The following is an 18,159-nucleotide window of genomic DNA, read 5'->3' as shown; positions in this document are numbered from 1 at the left end:
TGAATACTCAGCTCCGGAGAAAGTATGAGACCTTCCGTCGAGCCCCCTCAGATTCCCCTTTCTTTAAGGGGAATTCTTCTGGTTCTAAGACCCGAAATTCCCACTCAATTGAGACGTCCCCAGCAGAGCCAGTGCGAGGACCGTCTCAGCAGGGCGCCATTCCCAGCCGGAAGTCAGAAAAGATAATATTTTAAACTGCAGGGTAAGCATAGTGCTCCAGCTCCAGTGAGGACTATATCTCCACAATCTGCTAGACGATGAGAAGATGATGCTACTCCACATAAATAGACGTCTTCCTACATACAGGAAATTTTATGTGAACAAACAATGCAGATTAACTTTCCTCCCTGACATACTAGGTTTCTACATGTAGTGATATTCTACACGTAGTGCTCTACATAATATTTGTAGGATAGTGACAAAAATCTGTATTCCCCTAATCTACCAACGTGTCCGTTCATACCAGATCAAACATTATTAAAGATAAATATGAAGCAACGCTTAAGAAGAAATCACCAATACATTTGTCAAGTTTCAAAATGAAATGCAGCATAAACATTAGATGAAATTATAAAAGTACTGATATAATTAAAGACAACAATACCTTTTATTGCACCCACAATATTTTGGTCTAATCCTTTCCGGTTGTCATTCAGGCCTCTTTTCCTCTTGCCATTGGGTAAGGAGTTGGCCAAGGTCTTGTCATCAAAAAATGCACACACCAGTTTTCTAAACAGCAGGCTCCCTGAGCGAGTATAATTTGCTAATATAGAGTCCAGTTGTGATTTAGGCATAAAGACGTCAAAGCCTTCAGCAAGTTGCACGTCTGGCTACCAAAAGAATATCAATACATTATTAGCACTTTATTCATAACTATTTTGTCCAACATGAAAGTGAGTGGTCATTCATATCAGTATATACACAAGGCTTTCTTATCCCACAATAGGCTCCTATTTCATTAAAATAAAATGTATTAACTGAGAATCATAAAATGCAAATTATCATAGTTAATGATTTAGTTAATTGGAAGAATTTCAAACAGATGGCTACGTGGATGTCTGTACAATTTCAAATTAGCAACTATGGTTTCATAATATTTATTCAATAGTGTAGAACACTAGCTCTTAACAATTTGAAACAACTAACATGGTGTATGGTCTAAGCAGTAAAACACGCCACAGAAATAATCCAGTTTGAGACAGCTTTGACTGCCCTGGCTCAGTGCTTAAGAATCCTAAGACATGTGGTTTATTGTGGCCCCAGATCTCTCTGACAGAGAAGGCTAAATGTCTCACAAAACTACAGTTCCCTGAATTCCCAAGCATTGAGCCAGGGCAGTTAAAGAGGTCTCAAACTGGATTATTTCTGCAGTGTGTTTGAAGGCCAGGGTTCAAATCCCCACTTGGTCATGGAAACCCACTGGGTGATCTTTGGCAAGCCACACTCAGAAGAAGGCAAGGGCAAACCCTTTCTGAACAAATCTTGTCCAGAAACTCTTGTAATGGGTTTGCCTTAGGGTCAGAAACTACTTGAAGACACACAACAACAACAGCAGCAGCAGCAGCAACAGATTTTTTTTTTTACTACAACTCCCATAATCACTCACCACTGGCTATTCTGGCTAAGGCTAATGTGAGATGTATGCCAAAAACAACTGAACAATTGTAGATTGCTAGCCCGTGAGTAAGTAATTTCTTTTTACTTCTAATAACCAAACATCTCTTAGAAACCCACAAAAACTTACACTAGAACAAGAGCTAAGAGCATTTAAGAGCTAGTTTTCATTTGTTGACATGAACAGAATAAGCAGCAATGTATTAGTCTAGGTATAGTAACTTTAAAAGTTGCATGTAACAATGTATGACAGGTAACTTCAACAGCCAGATTCTAGAAGGATGCTAGGAAAAATAAGGCTTATTCTATTTTGCATTTGAACTTACAATGTAATTGCCTTCCTTTATTCCAACCATAATTAATTAATATTCAAGTTTTGATGACCATATGGATTTTTTCAAACCATGGAAAAGGTGGGCAAGTTTAAAAACAAACAAATTTTTATTTCTTACCCACCTCTCCTCAAGGCAGAATATAACACTGATTAAAAGCCATTTAAAAACACTGAATTAAACTGCATAAACATAGGACACACTAACTGCATCCAACGTATTTGCCTAAGGTCACCCAGCAGGTTTCATGGCTGAACTGGGAATTGAACCTTGGTCCCCAGAGTCCCAGCCCAACACTCAAACCACTATCCCAGACTGGCTCTCTTGCATACTCTCATGCAAGTAGTGCACCATCAAAAAAATCTCAAAATCCCAAACACTTCTGGTCCCAAGCATTTCAGATAAAGGGGAGTTGAACTGTATACGCAAACATCTTATGGCCATGATTTCTTTCTCTGTCAGCTGAGAAATACCAGTGTGTTTCCCCACTTCTACATCCAATACTATGTATCTTTAGGCACCACAATAAATGGATTTATGGTGTAGAAACAGATGTCTTGACCTTACAGAAGTGACATCAAATTTTTAAATAATATATTTGAAGTCTATACTTCAGTCAATTTACTGATAATCAGTTCAACCAATTGAGGCAAATATATATATTTTTAATGAGCACACCAATACACTAGGAAATTAAAGTAACTGTTTCAAAGTACAGTAGTTACGCTATGGGTTTTTTGGGCCATGTTCTAGAAGAGTTTATTCCTGATGTTTCGCCAGCATCTGTGGCTGGCATATTCAGAGAATGCTGACCTGGAAGGGAGTGGGTATCATACAGTGTGTGTGTGTGTGTGTGTGTGTGTGTGTGCAGCCACTCTCTTCCAAGTCAGCATTCTCTGAAGATGCCAGCCACAGATGCTAGTGAAACATCGGGGATAAACTCTTCCAGAACATGGCCACGTAGCCCAAAAACCCACATAAAACTATGGATGCCGGCCATGAAAGCCTTCAACTTCACATTTACCCTATTACTTGATCATGGGATTAAGTGATAGCAGTTTAGCACACAAGAAAACTAAAACTAAAACTAGAATAAAATAGTAATTGAAAGGTAGAATGATCTTCAGTTGTAATAAGACAATGTTTTTCCTAGACAGGTATTCCCTTCTGCTTGAATTATCTATTCAGATCACATTCCACATACAGAGAAGAGTGTAAGAATTTTTTAAAATGCTGATAATCTGTCACAAGAGAAGAGTCAGTCCATGATTTACACAAGCAGAGGATGGAGGACGGAGAATGAAAAGTTCATATCCTCAGCTATTCACACACTTCCTGATCTTAAAAACAAAAAAGCAGTATTCTTGAAATGTGTGTCACAATTTGTTTGGATACCAATTTCATGGCTGATCTGGAAGATGAGTTCTCCATGGTCACATGTGAATTCTTCCTCCTCTCACTGATTGGGATAAACTGTGTTATAGAAAGGGCATGTGCTCTATAGTGACAAGCATATGGTGCAAGTTTCCAGTGACCAGTCTATTACACAATACTGTAACAGCAATAACCATGGGGAGGATATGACTGTAAACCTACCCATTAGAAAACCAATGTCCCTATAATGCAAAAGACAGAAACAAATCTGTATAACAAGAACATTCCAGAGGCAAACCCTAGCCTCAGTCAGAGATCCAATTAATGCTATTTGAAGGTTTGTATGTATGTATCTTATAAATGAATCAGTCTGTACTCCAGTCACATAATTTAAAAATAAAATGCTGATTTATTCCAGATTCCTTCAGTAGTGAATTATCCTTCAATTGTAAGCAATCAGTTTCCAATTGAGTTTCACATGGACATCTCCAAGCATGATTTATAGCCAAATAGGGTTTGCTAACGTAAAATAATCAAAGCAATGGTATACATAATTAACACATATGAGAAAATTGCCAAAACTTTTGTAATGCTAAAATTAGCAAGCAGCAAATTAGATTTAATCTTAAGCATTTCTGAATGTTTTCACTGATTAAAATAGATCTCCCTTGCCAATTCTATCAAAGTTATTTGTTTTGCGTAGAAAACAAACATTTACTTAGAAGCATAGTCAATTGGTTCCTGAACAAATCTTGCCAAGAAAACCCTGTGACAGGGTCACCTTATGGTTGCCATAAGTTGGAAACTACCATATATACTCGACTATAAGTCGACCTCATATATAAGTCGAGGGCAAGATTTGGGGCCAAAATTATGGATTTTGCTATGACCTGTGGATAAGTCGAGGGTAAAATTTAGGGACATATAACAAAGGATCTAAAGGATGAAGCAAAGAAAAATAATGTCAAAGAACTTATAAAATTCCAGCAGACATAAATCTATGTGCTTGTTCTTAAGACTGGATGGAGGAGAGAGTAGAGGGGGGCAGGGATGTAGCTAGGATTTTAGGAAGGGGGGTCCAACCATTATAATGGGGCTTGGGTGCGGTGGCGCAGCAGCACACACCATTCCTTTTTCTAATGGAAGGGGGGATCCGGACCTCAAGAACCCCCCCCCCCCCTTTGGCTACGTCCCTGAGGGGGATAAGTGCTTCACATATTATAATTTTGCTTTTCATCAGGAGATGGTTCATTCTTTTAAATAAGAGTTAAAGTAGAGTACTTACACTGACCCGTGGATAAGTCGACTCTGGTTTTTGGGGTCAATTTTTTGACCTAAATTTCTAGACTTATACATGAGTATATACAGTACTTGAAGGTGTGCACGCACACACACACACATGTACAAAAGGTCAGTAATATTATATTGAATTACTATACACTTACGATGGAATAAGCCCAACTAAACACAGTTGGGAGTACTTTTGAGTAAACTTGGATGTGCTCACAATGTTAATCAGGGAAAATCTGCCTGCCAAACTACATGTTACATTATTTATGCTTTCTTTTCTAAAAATATTTTTATTATTATTATTAGTAAACAACTATGTACAAAACCTAACAATAATAAAGCAAAATAAAACAATTCATCTCACAACTTTGAATTATGCTGCTTGTCTCCTTACAGAAAGTGGAAAGGAGGAGGAGGAGGAGACAAGCGGACTGGCTGCAAACAACTGAGGGGGGGGGGGGACAGGTGATGAAGTGACAATCTGAAAAGAAACGCTGACCTTCCCTCTCCACCACAGCAAGGGCTCTTTGACACTTCCAGCCACAGCATGGAAAGGGGGAGGACGACAGCAAGAGTTTATATCTACTTTTTTACCTACTGTAAAAGAAGCTCTGACTCTCTCTGCTCTCACTGCTGTGGCCTGGAAACCCCAAACAGCCACTGCTGCCATTTTTAAAAGAAGTATTGCTGTACTAACTGGTGTATAAGTTGACCCAGGTTTTTAGGGTCAATTCTTTAGCATATTTTTAGCATATAATCCATTTAAACACATTTTGTAAACAAGAATAAAAAAAACATAATTTGGCCCACTGTGACCACAACATTGGGCTCCACTTGTACTCTAATACTCCTAGTCCCTCATTCAATCTCACTACAGCTTCAAGTTCACTGGATGGCCATGAGCAAGCAACATGGAAATAAGAATATTATTCTACATTACAAGATCACAGTAAGAGCTTGGGATAGTAAGATAATGTGTATAATACCTGGGAATACTAAAGTAGTAGTATCTAAACGCTAGTTACAGCAGTAATTATCATAATCTCATGAATACATAGGCATCCCTATCCATTACAATTGAGAGACTCACAACAGGAGAAGCTTATTTAATTCAGATCTAAAAAGTCACCCTGAAAACAAATCAAGAGTCATAAAACTGTACCTAATTTATGTATTTCAGTCAATATGTAATGAATGTAAACTGAAAGGCCAAAAGGGGCCTGGCAACAAAATGCAGCAGTGAGAACTGCTCTGCTTCAGGGCTTCCAGTCACTCCATTCCCATCTATTATTATTATTATTATTATTATTATTATTATCTATTTGCCTCCTCTTTCCCTCTCCCAAGAGTCAGTCAGTTGCTTGTGAAGCATGCTCAATTCTCATGGAGGTGTTCTGCTTTTCCTACTCTATTGTTTTTTTAGTTTGAAGGAGAGATATTGTTGTAAGCATTTGTGTTTCCCCAAATTTGATGATACTACTTCTATTATGCATGGATGCTGCTGCTTTAGTTATATAAGATTCACATTAAAAATAATGAGTTTGCTAATACAGTTGGTCTTTCATATCCACGGATTTTTTTATCCACAGATTCAAGCATCCATGGCTTGAAAATATTCAAAAAATATATAAACTCCAAAAAGCAAACCTTGATTTTGCCATTTTATATAAGGGACACCATTTTGCTATTCCACTGTTTTTAATGAGACTTGAACAACCATGGATTTTAGTATCCATGGGAGGACCTGGAGTCAAACCACAGCAAATAGCAAGGGCCCACTGTGATATATAATACATATATAAGATAAATCACATTGGCTTTATGAGTGTGAAACATACCAATTTCTTATCCTAAACATCTGTTAGCATAATAAAATGATAAATAACAAAAGCTTATGGGCTGATCTCACACAGTTACTCATACGAAAATTCCACTGAATTGAAGGAGACGCATATAACTGTACAGGATTGCAGACAAGCATATTGATCCAATATGCAGAAATCTTTTAGGTTATCCAAGGGAATCCAACCTCTTGTATGTACTACGTCACATTTTGTCTTCCAATAGGGATAAAATTCCCTTAAATTTTAAAATTAACTAGGATCCTCAACTTTTTAAAAGGTTTCATTTCATAGTGGGGGGGGGGGGGGAGAAAGACTATTTTCTCTGACACTATTACAATCAAAGACTTAAAAATTTAAACATTATTTAAAAAATCTAGAACCCTTGACAACTCTTCCTGACCAGTGATACCAGGAATTCACCTGTAAAGCAGTATTGGAGTTCCTACAAACCCAAATTGAATTTTCCAATTTGGTTCCCATTTCTTTAGGTTCTGTTTTGCACCCAGAATGAACCAACAAAGCAAGGGAGAATTTTTAAAAACCTGCTTTAAAACTGTATCTGCTTGTTCAAAAACAGGAAAACTGCAGGACAACCTTAAAAAAAGTCAAAATTATAGAATTACTATAAAACTGCAGAGGTTATCAGTCCTTTTCCAGCATACACCTTTCTAGCCATAATTACAAGTATAGTATGAAAACAAAGAAAAGCATTTAACCAGTTACTATGCATCATTGCATAGAGTCTGTGATATGACACACTAATCTCATTACTGGTGTAGCTCAATCTGTGTAACTGATTTATCATGACTGCTCTTTTTTATTATTAGTTAGTACCTCTGGAAAGGTACAATATTATCGAAAGAATTCCTTTCATTTACGATCAGTGATACAGAATTTAATTATGTTCTCTGAGCTTGTTCCACTTAGGAAATTGGAAACTGACTTCTCAAAATTAAAAAAGATACGTTGAAGAAATTAATGATCAGCTTATTCATCAGTGAACTTTTCAGATATCCTGTGCTGAAGAGCTAACAAAGCCAAATGGCCACCCTCATGCTCTCCAGGTATTCATTCTGCAAACATCTAATTCAAAAGGAGAAAATGCCAAGTGCACCCTTTCTAAATCCCATGCATATATTTTTGACATTTGCAAATTCCAGCCCACACGCTGCAAAACCTTTCACAAGCCCTATAAGAAAAGTGTTGCTTCACTCCTCTATTTTTGTGCTATGAAAGACAGAGAGAGAGAGAATGGGAGCATGCATATAAATCCTATGATTACAATGAGCAGTTCAATTCTATGGTTACAATTAGGCAGCAATGGCACAGCTAGTGATTTGTAGAAATCTATCTCATGAGTGACTGTACTTTTGGACAGCAAATACTGTCAGCCCTCAGTAAGCATGGAGGATCCATTCTGGACCCCCACGGATACCAAATCCACGGATGCTCGAGTCCTGTTGTCCCTAATGGCAGCAGGTGCATGTGGCTACACTGCCAATGGGGACAACAGAACCTAACAGTGGCATGGCCATGCACACGCGCTGCCACTGGGGACAACAGGGCCTGTCACTAATGGTGCCACGGCCACATGCACGCACCACCGTCGGGAACAATGGATTTTTGTATCTGTGGGGGGACAATGCAGGCTTGCTGTCCGCAGATGCCTGAATCTGCGGATGGCAAGCCCACGAATACCGAGGGCTGACTGTAAACTGGCTTTGCCTTCCTACCCAGAAAATCCCTCTCTCTTTAATTTATCATTGAAGGGATCCACTTTGTGGTATTCCTACACGGTCACACTAAATAATAAGGTATGGCCATTGGCTTGCATTGCAGAATGTGACTTGTTCCATCGCTACATATGGTATGAATTAGACAGAACAAACTATTCTAGCTCTACTGGAAAAGCATAATTTGAAATGGTAAATTTTTGCACGCAAATACCCAGTGCAGTAGTTCCTACATCCATACTCCAAAGAAAAATAAAAAGTGGAGGCTGCTGTGTTGATCCATATCAGCAAATCAGTTATATCTAGGGGCAGATCTTTTGTAAAGATCTCATTTAAAACCAAGGCGGGTTATAAACTGCTGCTTTGAGGCGGTCTGCCGCCGCCGCTGTTTGCTCCGTGCGGGAGCCGCAGCAGCCACACCGCGCGGCTCCCGCACGGACCGAAAAAGAAGCTCCAAAGTGGAGCTTCTTTAAGCGGCGCCTCTATGACGTCGTGACACGTGCGGACGCACAGCGTCCGATACGTAAACATGGCGGCCCCCATGTGGAAGGGGCGCCGCCATGTTGTACGTATGGAATACGTACTAGGGTTAGGGGGGTGCGGAAGCACCGCCCCTTCCTAACCCTAATACGTATTCCATACGTATTTTTTGGCGGTTTGTAACCCTGCCAAGAACCCAAAATACTTTGTGCTACAACAAGGGTAGCACAAAACAATACACTGTTGCTTGGAAAAATTCCTTCCTACCTCCCTCTTTCCACCATGGTGAGGATTCCAGCTAAACTAAGAAGGATCAGGAAAATCTTAGAAGGGTGGCAGATTACTTCATAACTTCACCCTGCAAATCAAAACATCCCATTGCTTTGACCTTGTGAGCTCTACTACAACCTAACCCATAAATAATAATAATAATTTTTATTTAGATTTCCCACCTCTCCCTGCAGATCGAGGCAGGATTACAGCAATAAAACAATTCCATATAAAATACAATCGTTAAAACAATAACATTACTATTAATTCACTAAAATAGCAGATCATCAACTAACATTCACACTAACATTCATACATTCGGATCAGAAGCAGAGTATTTAAGATCTCTTATAACCGCTGGGGTTTGGTTCCAGGACCCTCCGTGGATAACAAAATCTGTGGATGCACAAGTCCCATTCAATCAAATGGCATAACAAAATGGTGTCTCTTATATAAAATCAAAAATCAAGGTTTGCTATTTGGAATTTTTGCTTTTATATATATATATATATCCCAAAAAGCAAACTTTTATTTTGCTATTTTATATATTTATTTATATACACCATTTTACTATGCTATTAATGGGACTTGAGCATTAACGGATTTTGGCATCCACAGGGGATCTTGGAGCCAAACCCCTGTGTATTTTTCACAGTAGTCCTTGGTATCCATTGGGTTTGGTTCTAGGCCCCCCATGGATACTCAAGTCCAATGGCTTAGTAAAATGGTGTCCCTTATATAAAACAGGAAAATCAAGGTTTGCTTTTTGGATTTTTGCTTTTTTAAAAAAATATTTTCAAGTCATGGATGGTTGAAATCATGGATGCAGAATCTGCAGACACAGAGGCCAGACTATAAAACCTTGGTACAAAGTCTATTCTTTCCCCTCCTCCTTCACACTTCTCACACTTATTATATACAGCATATTCTTTGGGACAGGAACTTTATACATGTATGTTGATGACACTGCCTAAACGATAGCAGCAGTGTGACTTCCACTTTTTTAAAAAGCCAACTACACTAAACTGTCTAAAGAGAACTGAGAAACCAGCTTTCAAGATCTACAAATAACTTTTGATTATCTGTAACTATATTGCTACTACACATAAAGCCTCCTCATCAGTCCCCCTTCCAGACACCTTTGCTTTCTTGAGCAAAAGGCAACATTATCTCACTTGATCATTGCACTTTAGCACCAAAATGGAGGTTATCTAGTATTCATTTACAAAACATTTACAAGACCTACAAGGTTAATTCCTGTTCTTGTCCCATAACTAATGGCTTACTACTGTGAACGAAACAAACAAGACCAATTCAATGTTGATTTAGTGATAGTCCTTATGCATATTGCCCTAGTGTTTTTGGTATAGCCCTCAGGGCAAGTATTAAATGGGACCTGGGGAAAAATCTGTATTTGTGAGGATATTCAGTAACTGTGCACAGGTACTTCCTGAGAAAATGCAAGTGAATGATCAGCCTTGATGCAAGTGGAAGAAAATACCTCACAAACAAGCAACGTTACAGATTAAGCCTAAAACATGCTGCATTAGTTCCAAAATTTATAACATTAAGCCAGCACAAAGTTGGGATCTGTGTTGCTAACAAATGAAAGTTATATATAATTTATTGTACTTTTATATACTTACATCTGAAGATGAAGATTCAAGGACAATGCCAAATCCTGAAATCTGTGGCTCCGATTTCAAGGAGGGTTCAGCTACTTCTCCATTTGATTTTCCAGAACTTGCTGGTAACTTTTTTTCATGCTCTACAGTGTTGGGCTTCTTATTCACAGTAAGAGTTTCAATAGTCTTTGGGGGCAATTTTTTCTTTTTATTTCTCTTTCTTGACAGGGCAGATTTCTGCGCACAAACCAGGGAAACCGAAGGCTGTTGTCTGTTCTGAGCAGCAACTGAAGAAAAGAAAACTTGTGAGTACATTTATTAGACTGGCTGAAGTCTCAATAGTTCAGCAACACCAAACGAGCTTCCTAACCTCTTTTCAATTTTACCATTTGCTATTGGAATAGATGATGGCAGTCTTCTAAATATTTTTGGCCTACAACTTCCATCAGCCCTAGCCAGCAGAGCCTTTGAAGATGAGCTGCAGGAAAAGTAGTACAAAAGTATCTATATTGCCACAGTTGCCCACTACAGCTTTACTAACTTAGAGCTATTACCAGTACCCAGCATTGACCAACAGATGTACCAAAGGTTCCCATTTTTAAGCAGGCTAGGTGCCCCTTTGTCTTCATAACACTAAAATGGGAATGACACTAGAAACTCTTTGGTATTAAGTCCTCTTCATCCTTCAGTGCTGGGAAGTCTGGGGAGCAGCTAAAAAAGTGTTAGGAGTGGGTCATTAAAAAGGGGATATTGGACATATATTTCTTCCTCTTCAGCAAATCCTAGTGCTGAAGAGACACCTGGATTTGGATGCTGTGTAAAGGGCTTCAGAATAGAACCTTGAGCTCTGTCCAAGAGAATTAAATATACATATATCACTAACAGGATTTCAGCCAATGTGTTTTCAACTATAGAGTAGATTGCAGCATTCTGACTATAAACCATTAGGGTTCCATTTCAAATATAAGTAGACATCCAAAGGTAAGGATTGTTTCACATACACACATTATTCCCTTGATATATGCAAGAGTGTGATGACTTGCATGTATGAATGGGAATTCACAGATTCCTAAAATGGAATGTCAGTTCAGACATTTACAACTGCCAGTGATTGGGTGCAATCAAGTTATACAACAGCAATGTACATGCATGTGTGTATGTGTGTGAAAATATCTTATATTTAAACCATTCTCAAAAGATGCCCTTTCCCAGGCAGTTTATTTCCACCCTACTAGTTCAGCTAATTCTTGTCTTTTATAACTGAAAGCCACTGCTTCAATCTTTATCATTCCTATTCCTGACATTCTTTAAATATTTGAAAACTGTCAATATACTTCAGGCTTGCCATTTTTCATCAGTCTTGGTTGAAAATGTCCAATATGCTACATGCAGTTGCCTTTTCACTCCCCTATCCCCAGAGCTCTCCATATAACTCCTCACTGAAAGCGGGTAAATATGTCAAACACTATAACTCTTTCTGTGTGTTTCTTCAGCTGTGTAAAAATCCAGTTATGCTTTTTAACAGAAGCAAGCAAAAAGCCAATGTGGTCAAATGGCCAGAAGCATTAATTGACTCAGCAATACTGGTAGGAAAGGAACCTACTAATCTCCATGTAATTTTTCAAGCAACAACATTCATGTTGAAGTCCTCTGCACAACTGTAAAACCTATTACCTGACCAAAGCATTTGCTCTAACAAAAGATACTGTCTGTACCATTTGGGCAGCTGTAAGGAAACCTTTCTCTTGGATTAAGATTAGATCTTGAGAATTACATTTCTGGAAAAAAAACAGATGAGAATACCTGCTTGAATCTGCATTATCTTTCTCATGGTCTTAAGCTCTTGAAGAATGGCTTGCAATGCTGGCTGGCAATTACAAGTACAACAGTTTGAGCTAGAGGAGGAATTAGTTGCTGGAATTTCTCCTGAGGAAAAAATTGAAATAAAAACAATGATATAGGAAAAGCATTTCCTAACAGAACAACTTGACATGATTTTAACATTGTTGTTACCTGCTGTCGCACAGTAAAAAAAAGACCAAATTAAAATTTCTACCATGACATAGTGGGTCAAAATGAAGTTGCATGTAATATTTTGTGAAGTCTATACAGAATGGTAAACAGAATACGACCTAACAGAGGGCCTCCTTATTATCAAACTAGTTCATAGTGGATAAGAATAGCATCAAGCCTCATTACAATTATAGCCATTTTATCATGCACAAAAAGCCTACAGAAACTCTTCTCTGTTACAAGAGCCTTACAAAGAATGAGATGCCTGTGTAATAAATGTTCTTTAATAAAGACCTAACAAATCTAAAATGGATAGGGGATTGCTTGTCCCTTTACAGTGTTAATATATATTTTTTTTAAATAGAGTCTTCTATGCCCCATTTTTATGAACAGAGAATTTGTGTGGGGTTAAAATACTAAAAAATACTTCTCCTGATAATAATCCACTTCTTCTCATCATTTATTTTCAAGTACAGAGTTGAGGAAGTGGTAGTCAACTATTTTTATTCTATTGTACCATGTGTCAGAAAGACTTCACAAAAGCTCACTAAGTCACTGAACTTGTATGAGCATATTCCAGTATGAGCACAAGACAGACTTCCACAAAATCTCTTCCACGATATCTATCAACAGCGATTTTACATATTAAAAAGGGCACAAATAGGAACATCTGTTCAATAACTATTAATCTCAGTGGTGGGTGCACTAAATTATTTCTAGTTAATTCTGTTCATAACCGTTCTGGGTTCTTCTTCTTAGTTGCACAGTCTAGTCAAGCAGTACAGAACAAAATCTGCTAAGGATGGGAATCAGAGTATATTTTTAAAGCCTATTTTTTCCAGTCTTTTCCAGTCTATTCTGCCTCTTCTACTACTACTAAGAATCTTTTTGAACAAGGCTAATCTGTATTTTGTGTCTTGCAAAGAATAGCAAATAAACAGTATTTTATGAATTCATCCTCTACCTTTTCCAGTGTTTAATATTCTGCTGAACAGCATGATAAAATTTTGACAAAGCAAACATTGGAATAAATTCCTACTCATCTTTTCTGTTACAGATATAATGCATTACTAATGAGTGTGTGCAGGTACTGAAACTCCCAATTGAAAACCAGAGGGTTTGTTTTCCCACTGAGGCATGGGGGATTTACATTATAATTCCCATTAGCACTGATAGAAATTACCCATGTAATTCTACCCTATGTACAGTAAATGGAAAAAAAAAAAGAGACCACCAATATATTTCAAATCAAAAGCAGGGCTCTGCTAACTTCATACATATTTATGAACTAAAAAAAATCCATCATCTTTCTTTGGATCAGTAATAGCAAAAACACATTATAGAATGTTCTTATTTTATGTTCAAAGCATCACCTTTATCATTTTAAAGAAAAAAGCAATATTCTCTCTCCCTCTCTCTATATATATACTGTATGTATGTATGTACAATACATTATATTTTTAATTTAAATTTCTAATTGAAGAAAAAAAACTATTTGGACAGATAAGTCCTTAAGAATCACCTCTTGCTTTACACCTGTTTCAACCAGTGCAATTTTATACTGGTCTGCACTGTAGTTTAGCAGTGGGAGCATTCAAAAAATATCTATTAACACATTTTCCATATACAGATAGTTTTCAGGAAACTATCTGCACCATTTTAGACAGCAAGTCAGGTATGTGGGCATTACAATTTTATTTCCAATTATTAAAACATAGAAAAATATAAACCCAAGTAACGAATGAAAACAAAATAAGGAAAAACACTGCTGTCAATACCTTTACAAAACTATCAACAAAGACAATTTAGGTCCAACATCTGTGAAACAGACTTGCCAGTCTATCTGTGCCTTCCCAATCTGGTTCCCTACAGATGTTTTTTATTTAGCGGGCATCAGACTCAGCTGCATTATAGAATGCCAATGGCCAGGAATGTGGGCATCTGTAGTCCAAAATGTCTGGAGGGCACCAAGCTATGGAAGGTTAGTCTATGAGATACTTGAGCTGGGACTGCCCATCCCACAGAGCAGGGTAAAGTAAGTTCCATAAGCCATTTTTCTGGAATTCAGAAAAATACTGCTAAAAGTGGGAAGATGTCAAATGGGAGAATTGAGTTGCTGAGGTTTCCCCTCCAAAACACAGTACGGGGTGCCCATACTTTATTTTAGCTAAAAATCTTTTTTAAAAAGATGCAACTTTTTAAAATGGGAATGACTTTCATTTTGTCAGGTTAGCAAAACATCTACCTCTGCTTTTAAAGAACCAGAGAATGTGCAATTTGCTAGAAGTGTCAAAAAATATTGTACATCTAGCCTTCATTTAATGAAGGCGGCTCATAAACCTAGAAGTTAGCTTTATAGCCTTTTTGATTAAAGGCTAAAATGACAGCTCTGGTTACTGCTATCCTTTTTAGATTCAATCAGGGTCTATGCAGATACTTAAGGATCAGATCATCAAAATCCCAGTGAAGGGACAATTTTCTTTCCATTCTTACACAACACTGGAAAAAAACAACAACCAGAAATAATTTTTGTGCCTTTAAAGAAAATCTTAAGACATGCAGCATTACAGGACAAATACTAATAACTTAATAAGCATCTATTTATTTTGTAAGACACATTTGGAGTACACATTTTTACTGTTCCTTCAGACCTCTATGATAATCCAGAAGATGTCAAAGCAAAAGTATCTTGTTTCTTTGATACACATGTATTTGAGATTTAGCACTTTAGCTCTTTTAGAAGAATAAACTGACCAGATGAAAGAAAGGCCACCAAGAACTAATGAGAAATATTACAGTTATACACTAGAGGTTGAATAGCCATGGCAGTTAATCAACTGAATCAGCAGTGGCCAAGCTTCTTGGCAAGTAAGCTATAGACCAAATTCAAAGGATGGGAATGTGCCAGTTCAATGCAAAGTATAGCACATATGCAGCCTCTTATGTTTATCATGGTGTTTCCCCTTCAACTCCTGAGATACATAAGAGGCTGCATAAGTATACAGCAGTAAAGCATAGGAGACACAAGCAGGAATGTAGCACCCGACTCTTGTTCCTGTTCCTTCCAGACTGATATATCCAGACTAGCACAAATTTCTATTATGAGGCTGGCAACTATGACTAAAACTTAATTTCATTGCCATCAACTGATGCAATTGGCACCTGCACCCTTAAATCAAATACATTTTCAGTGTACCAAAGATCCATTTGTATAAGCTTTATATCACAGTCTTAAGACTTTTCATGATGCCTATTCTAGAATTTGGAAATAAAACTTTTAATGTGCCATTTGCCTAATTATTTAGTGCTAGAAATTCAGTACAGTCTTTAACAAATAGCAAATATACAATGCTTTAAATACGTAAATCATACCATTTGAGTCTACAGTTCTAGCTTGATTTTGGAAGGTCTTGGAACGAGTTCCATATTGCCCTGAATAGTGGCTAGTTTGAGGAGATAATTCATTCCAAGTACCACTCTGAGACGAATGGGGGTTTGCCTGAGTTTCTGCAGGAGCGTTTACACGATGAGCCCAGGCCAAATCTAAATCCTGAGGTTCTTCTTTCAATTTTTCTCCTTCTTTGCCAACTCGTTGATATATTCTTCCAGTGCTGTCATTCAGTAATCTTCTCATCCCTGTAATTTGTTTTTTAATTTCCCGGCTTTCATCTCCTAGGGAAAACAGAGACACAGTTATCACTGTAAATTAGCAAAAATGGTAATGATACATATTACTACATTTCAGAGAACTCTGAGAATTTCTGCCTCCTGAAATGCATATGCATAACTACACACACAGTTACATTTAATTCAACATGAACAGAGTAGAATATAGTCATGGTCTTTGATGCAGAAAAGCTGAGTGGCGGGGTGGATGGGAGTACAAACAAGAAAGATGCAACTGTTGCTAATGAGAATTCAGCACATTGAAAACTAATTATGTACTTGGTTATCATGTAATTTTTAATTTTATTTATGACCATACTTATTTCATGTGTATATGTTTGAAGCAGAATGTTGCCATTTTGCCCACTGAGGCATGCAAACACATTTCATTAGCCGCCGAGAAGGCATCTAAGCAAAACTATCAAGAATTTTAACCAAGAGTGAAAACAGAGGTTGAAAATACAGTATTCACACTAGATGAATTTCCAAATGGAGGTTACTTCCTTGCAGGACATATGATCTTTCCCCACTATTCATGTGGATAAAACACATAATTGCAAACATATAAGCTGCTATGTGAGTAGCTTTTCACAGTGGCTAGTCAGACAGTGAAACTTCTATGTGTGTTGCAACAAATAAAGTGAAAAAAGAAGGGAAGATCCACTATACTTCCTTCTCTATTAAGATCTGTTCCATTAGGTAGCCAGAATGTCTTTTCATCTCTTGTACAGCCTTTCATACATACTCTAAAAGCACCAGATCATGTCTGAACTTGGAAATTAAGCAGGGTCAACTCTGGTTAGTACTTGGATGAGAGACCAACAACTTAGGCTATATTTCAAAAGAAGGAACTGGCAAAACAACCACTGAGTACAGTATTCCTTGCCTAAGAAAACCCTATGAAATTAATGGGGTCTCCATAAGTCAACAGGCAATTCACACACACACACACACAAAATCACAAATGCATACACAGCTTTCATTTCATGCAGCCATTCCACTTTTGTCCGGCTGAAGCCTTTTATTTGTGTACAGTGTCATATCTTTATTTTATTTTAAAAAGTATATACCATCTTTACAGGCAAAGCCTGTTCAAGGTAGTTCACAGAATAAAATTTTAAATCCATAAAATACAATGAAATTAATCAAAATATTTAAAGTGGCCACAATGTATAACAGTAATGATATCAACACGGCTTGGCTCCGTGGGGTTTTCCCTGAAACATTTCTTGAACACAACAATAACACATATTTGTATAGCATTAACAACACTTTTTGTTTAATGCTTCCAGGTTTTCAAAGCACTTCACATACATCGTATAATATGCCTCCCACAATGAAACAACCTTACAAGAACGCTATAAAATAGACCAGTTCTATTATTATCCGTTTACAGCTGCAAAAGTCCAAAGTTCTGCCTGCTGCCCACACCTGACCCCTGGACTTCGTCTTTGTGGCCCCTGAAGCCCCCACCAGGCCCCCAAAGCCCCCAACCCCTGCTTAAAATATCTGTGTGATTTCTGGGCAATTGTTGCCCCCAAAAGCACAATCATGTGAAAACACAAAAATCCCTGCCCCTCACATACCTCAGAACATTGTACTATGCTCAAATACCTCTGTTTTTTCCTTCTTGTTGCCTTCTGTCACCATTTTGGGAGGGAATGCAGAAGAAAAGAGATATCTGAGTTTGCTGTGGGGATGTGGCATGTGCGGGAGGGGGAAATGACCCCAGCTTCCATATAGTTGCATACCCCTGGTATGTAGTATTAACGTATTATTATTATTATTATTATTATTATTATTAACCTTTATTTATAACGTAGGAAAATGAAGACAAGGGACTGAAACAGTTGTTTGCCTAAGACTATGAGTTTAGGTTAGAGGAGAGATACTCTGAATATCTTAGCTATTACATCAA

At 37.6% G+C, this 18,159-nt stretch overlaps 1 protein-coding gene across 4 annotated transcripts in view; it reads right to left on the bottom strand.

Annotated features, from left to right (window-relative positions):
* LOC149312633 (BEN domain-containing protein 7-like) overlaps positions 1-18,159 on the bottom strand; it is a 71,686-nt gene that overhangs the window by 28,306 nt on the left and 25,221 nt on the right. For all 4 annotated transcript variants that reach the window (XM_089525051.1, XM_089525049.1, XM_089525052.1 and 1 more), the window contains exons 3-6: positions 15,948-16,247; positions 12,366-12,488; positions 10,584-10,849; positions 605-830 (exon numbers count right to left, since the gene is read on the bottom strand). In XM_089525051.1, the coding sequence (XP_089381177.1) occupies positions 605-830; positions 10,584-10,849; positions 12,366-12,488; positions 15,948-16,247 (915 nt within the window). The remainder of the gene's footprint in view (positions 1-604; positions 831-10,583; positions 10,850-12,365; positions 12,489-15,947; positions 16,248-18,159) is intronic.

This window comes from Sceloporus occidentalis, unplaced genomic scaffold (assembly GCF_023333645.1).
Source record: "Sceloporus occidentalis isolate IW3139 unplaced genomic scaffold, rSceOcc1.0.p SCAF_5, whole genome shotgun sequence".
Taxonomy (NCBI): domain Eukaryota; kingdom Metazoa; phylum Chordata; class Lepidosauria; order Squamata; family Phrynosomatidae; genus Sceloporus; species Sceloporus occidentalis.
The sequence above is the reverse complement of the archived record's forward strand: the minus strand, read 5'-3'. Positions and strand labels throughout refer to the sequence as shown.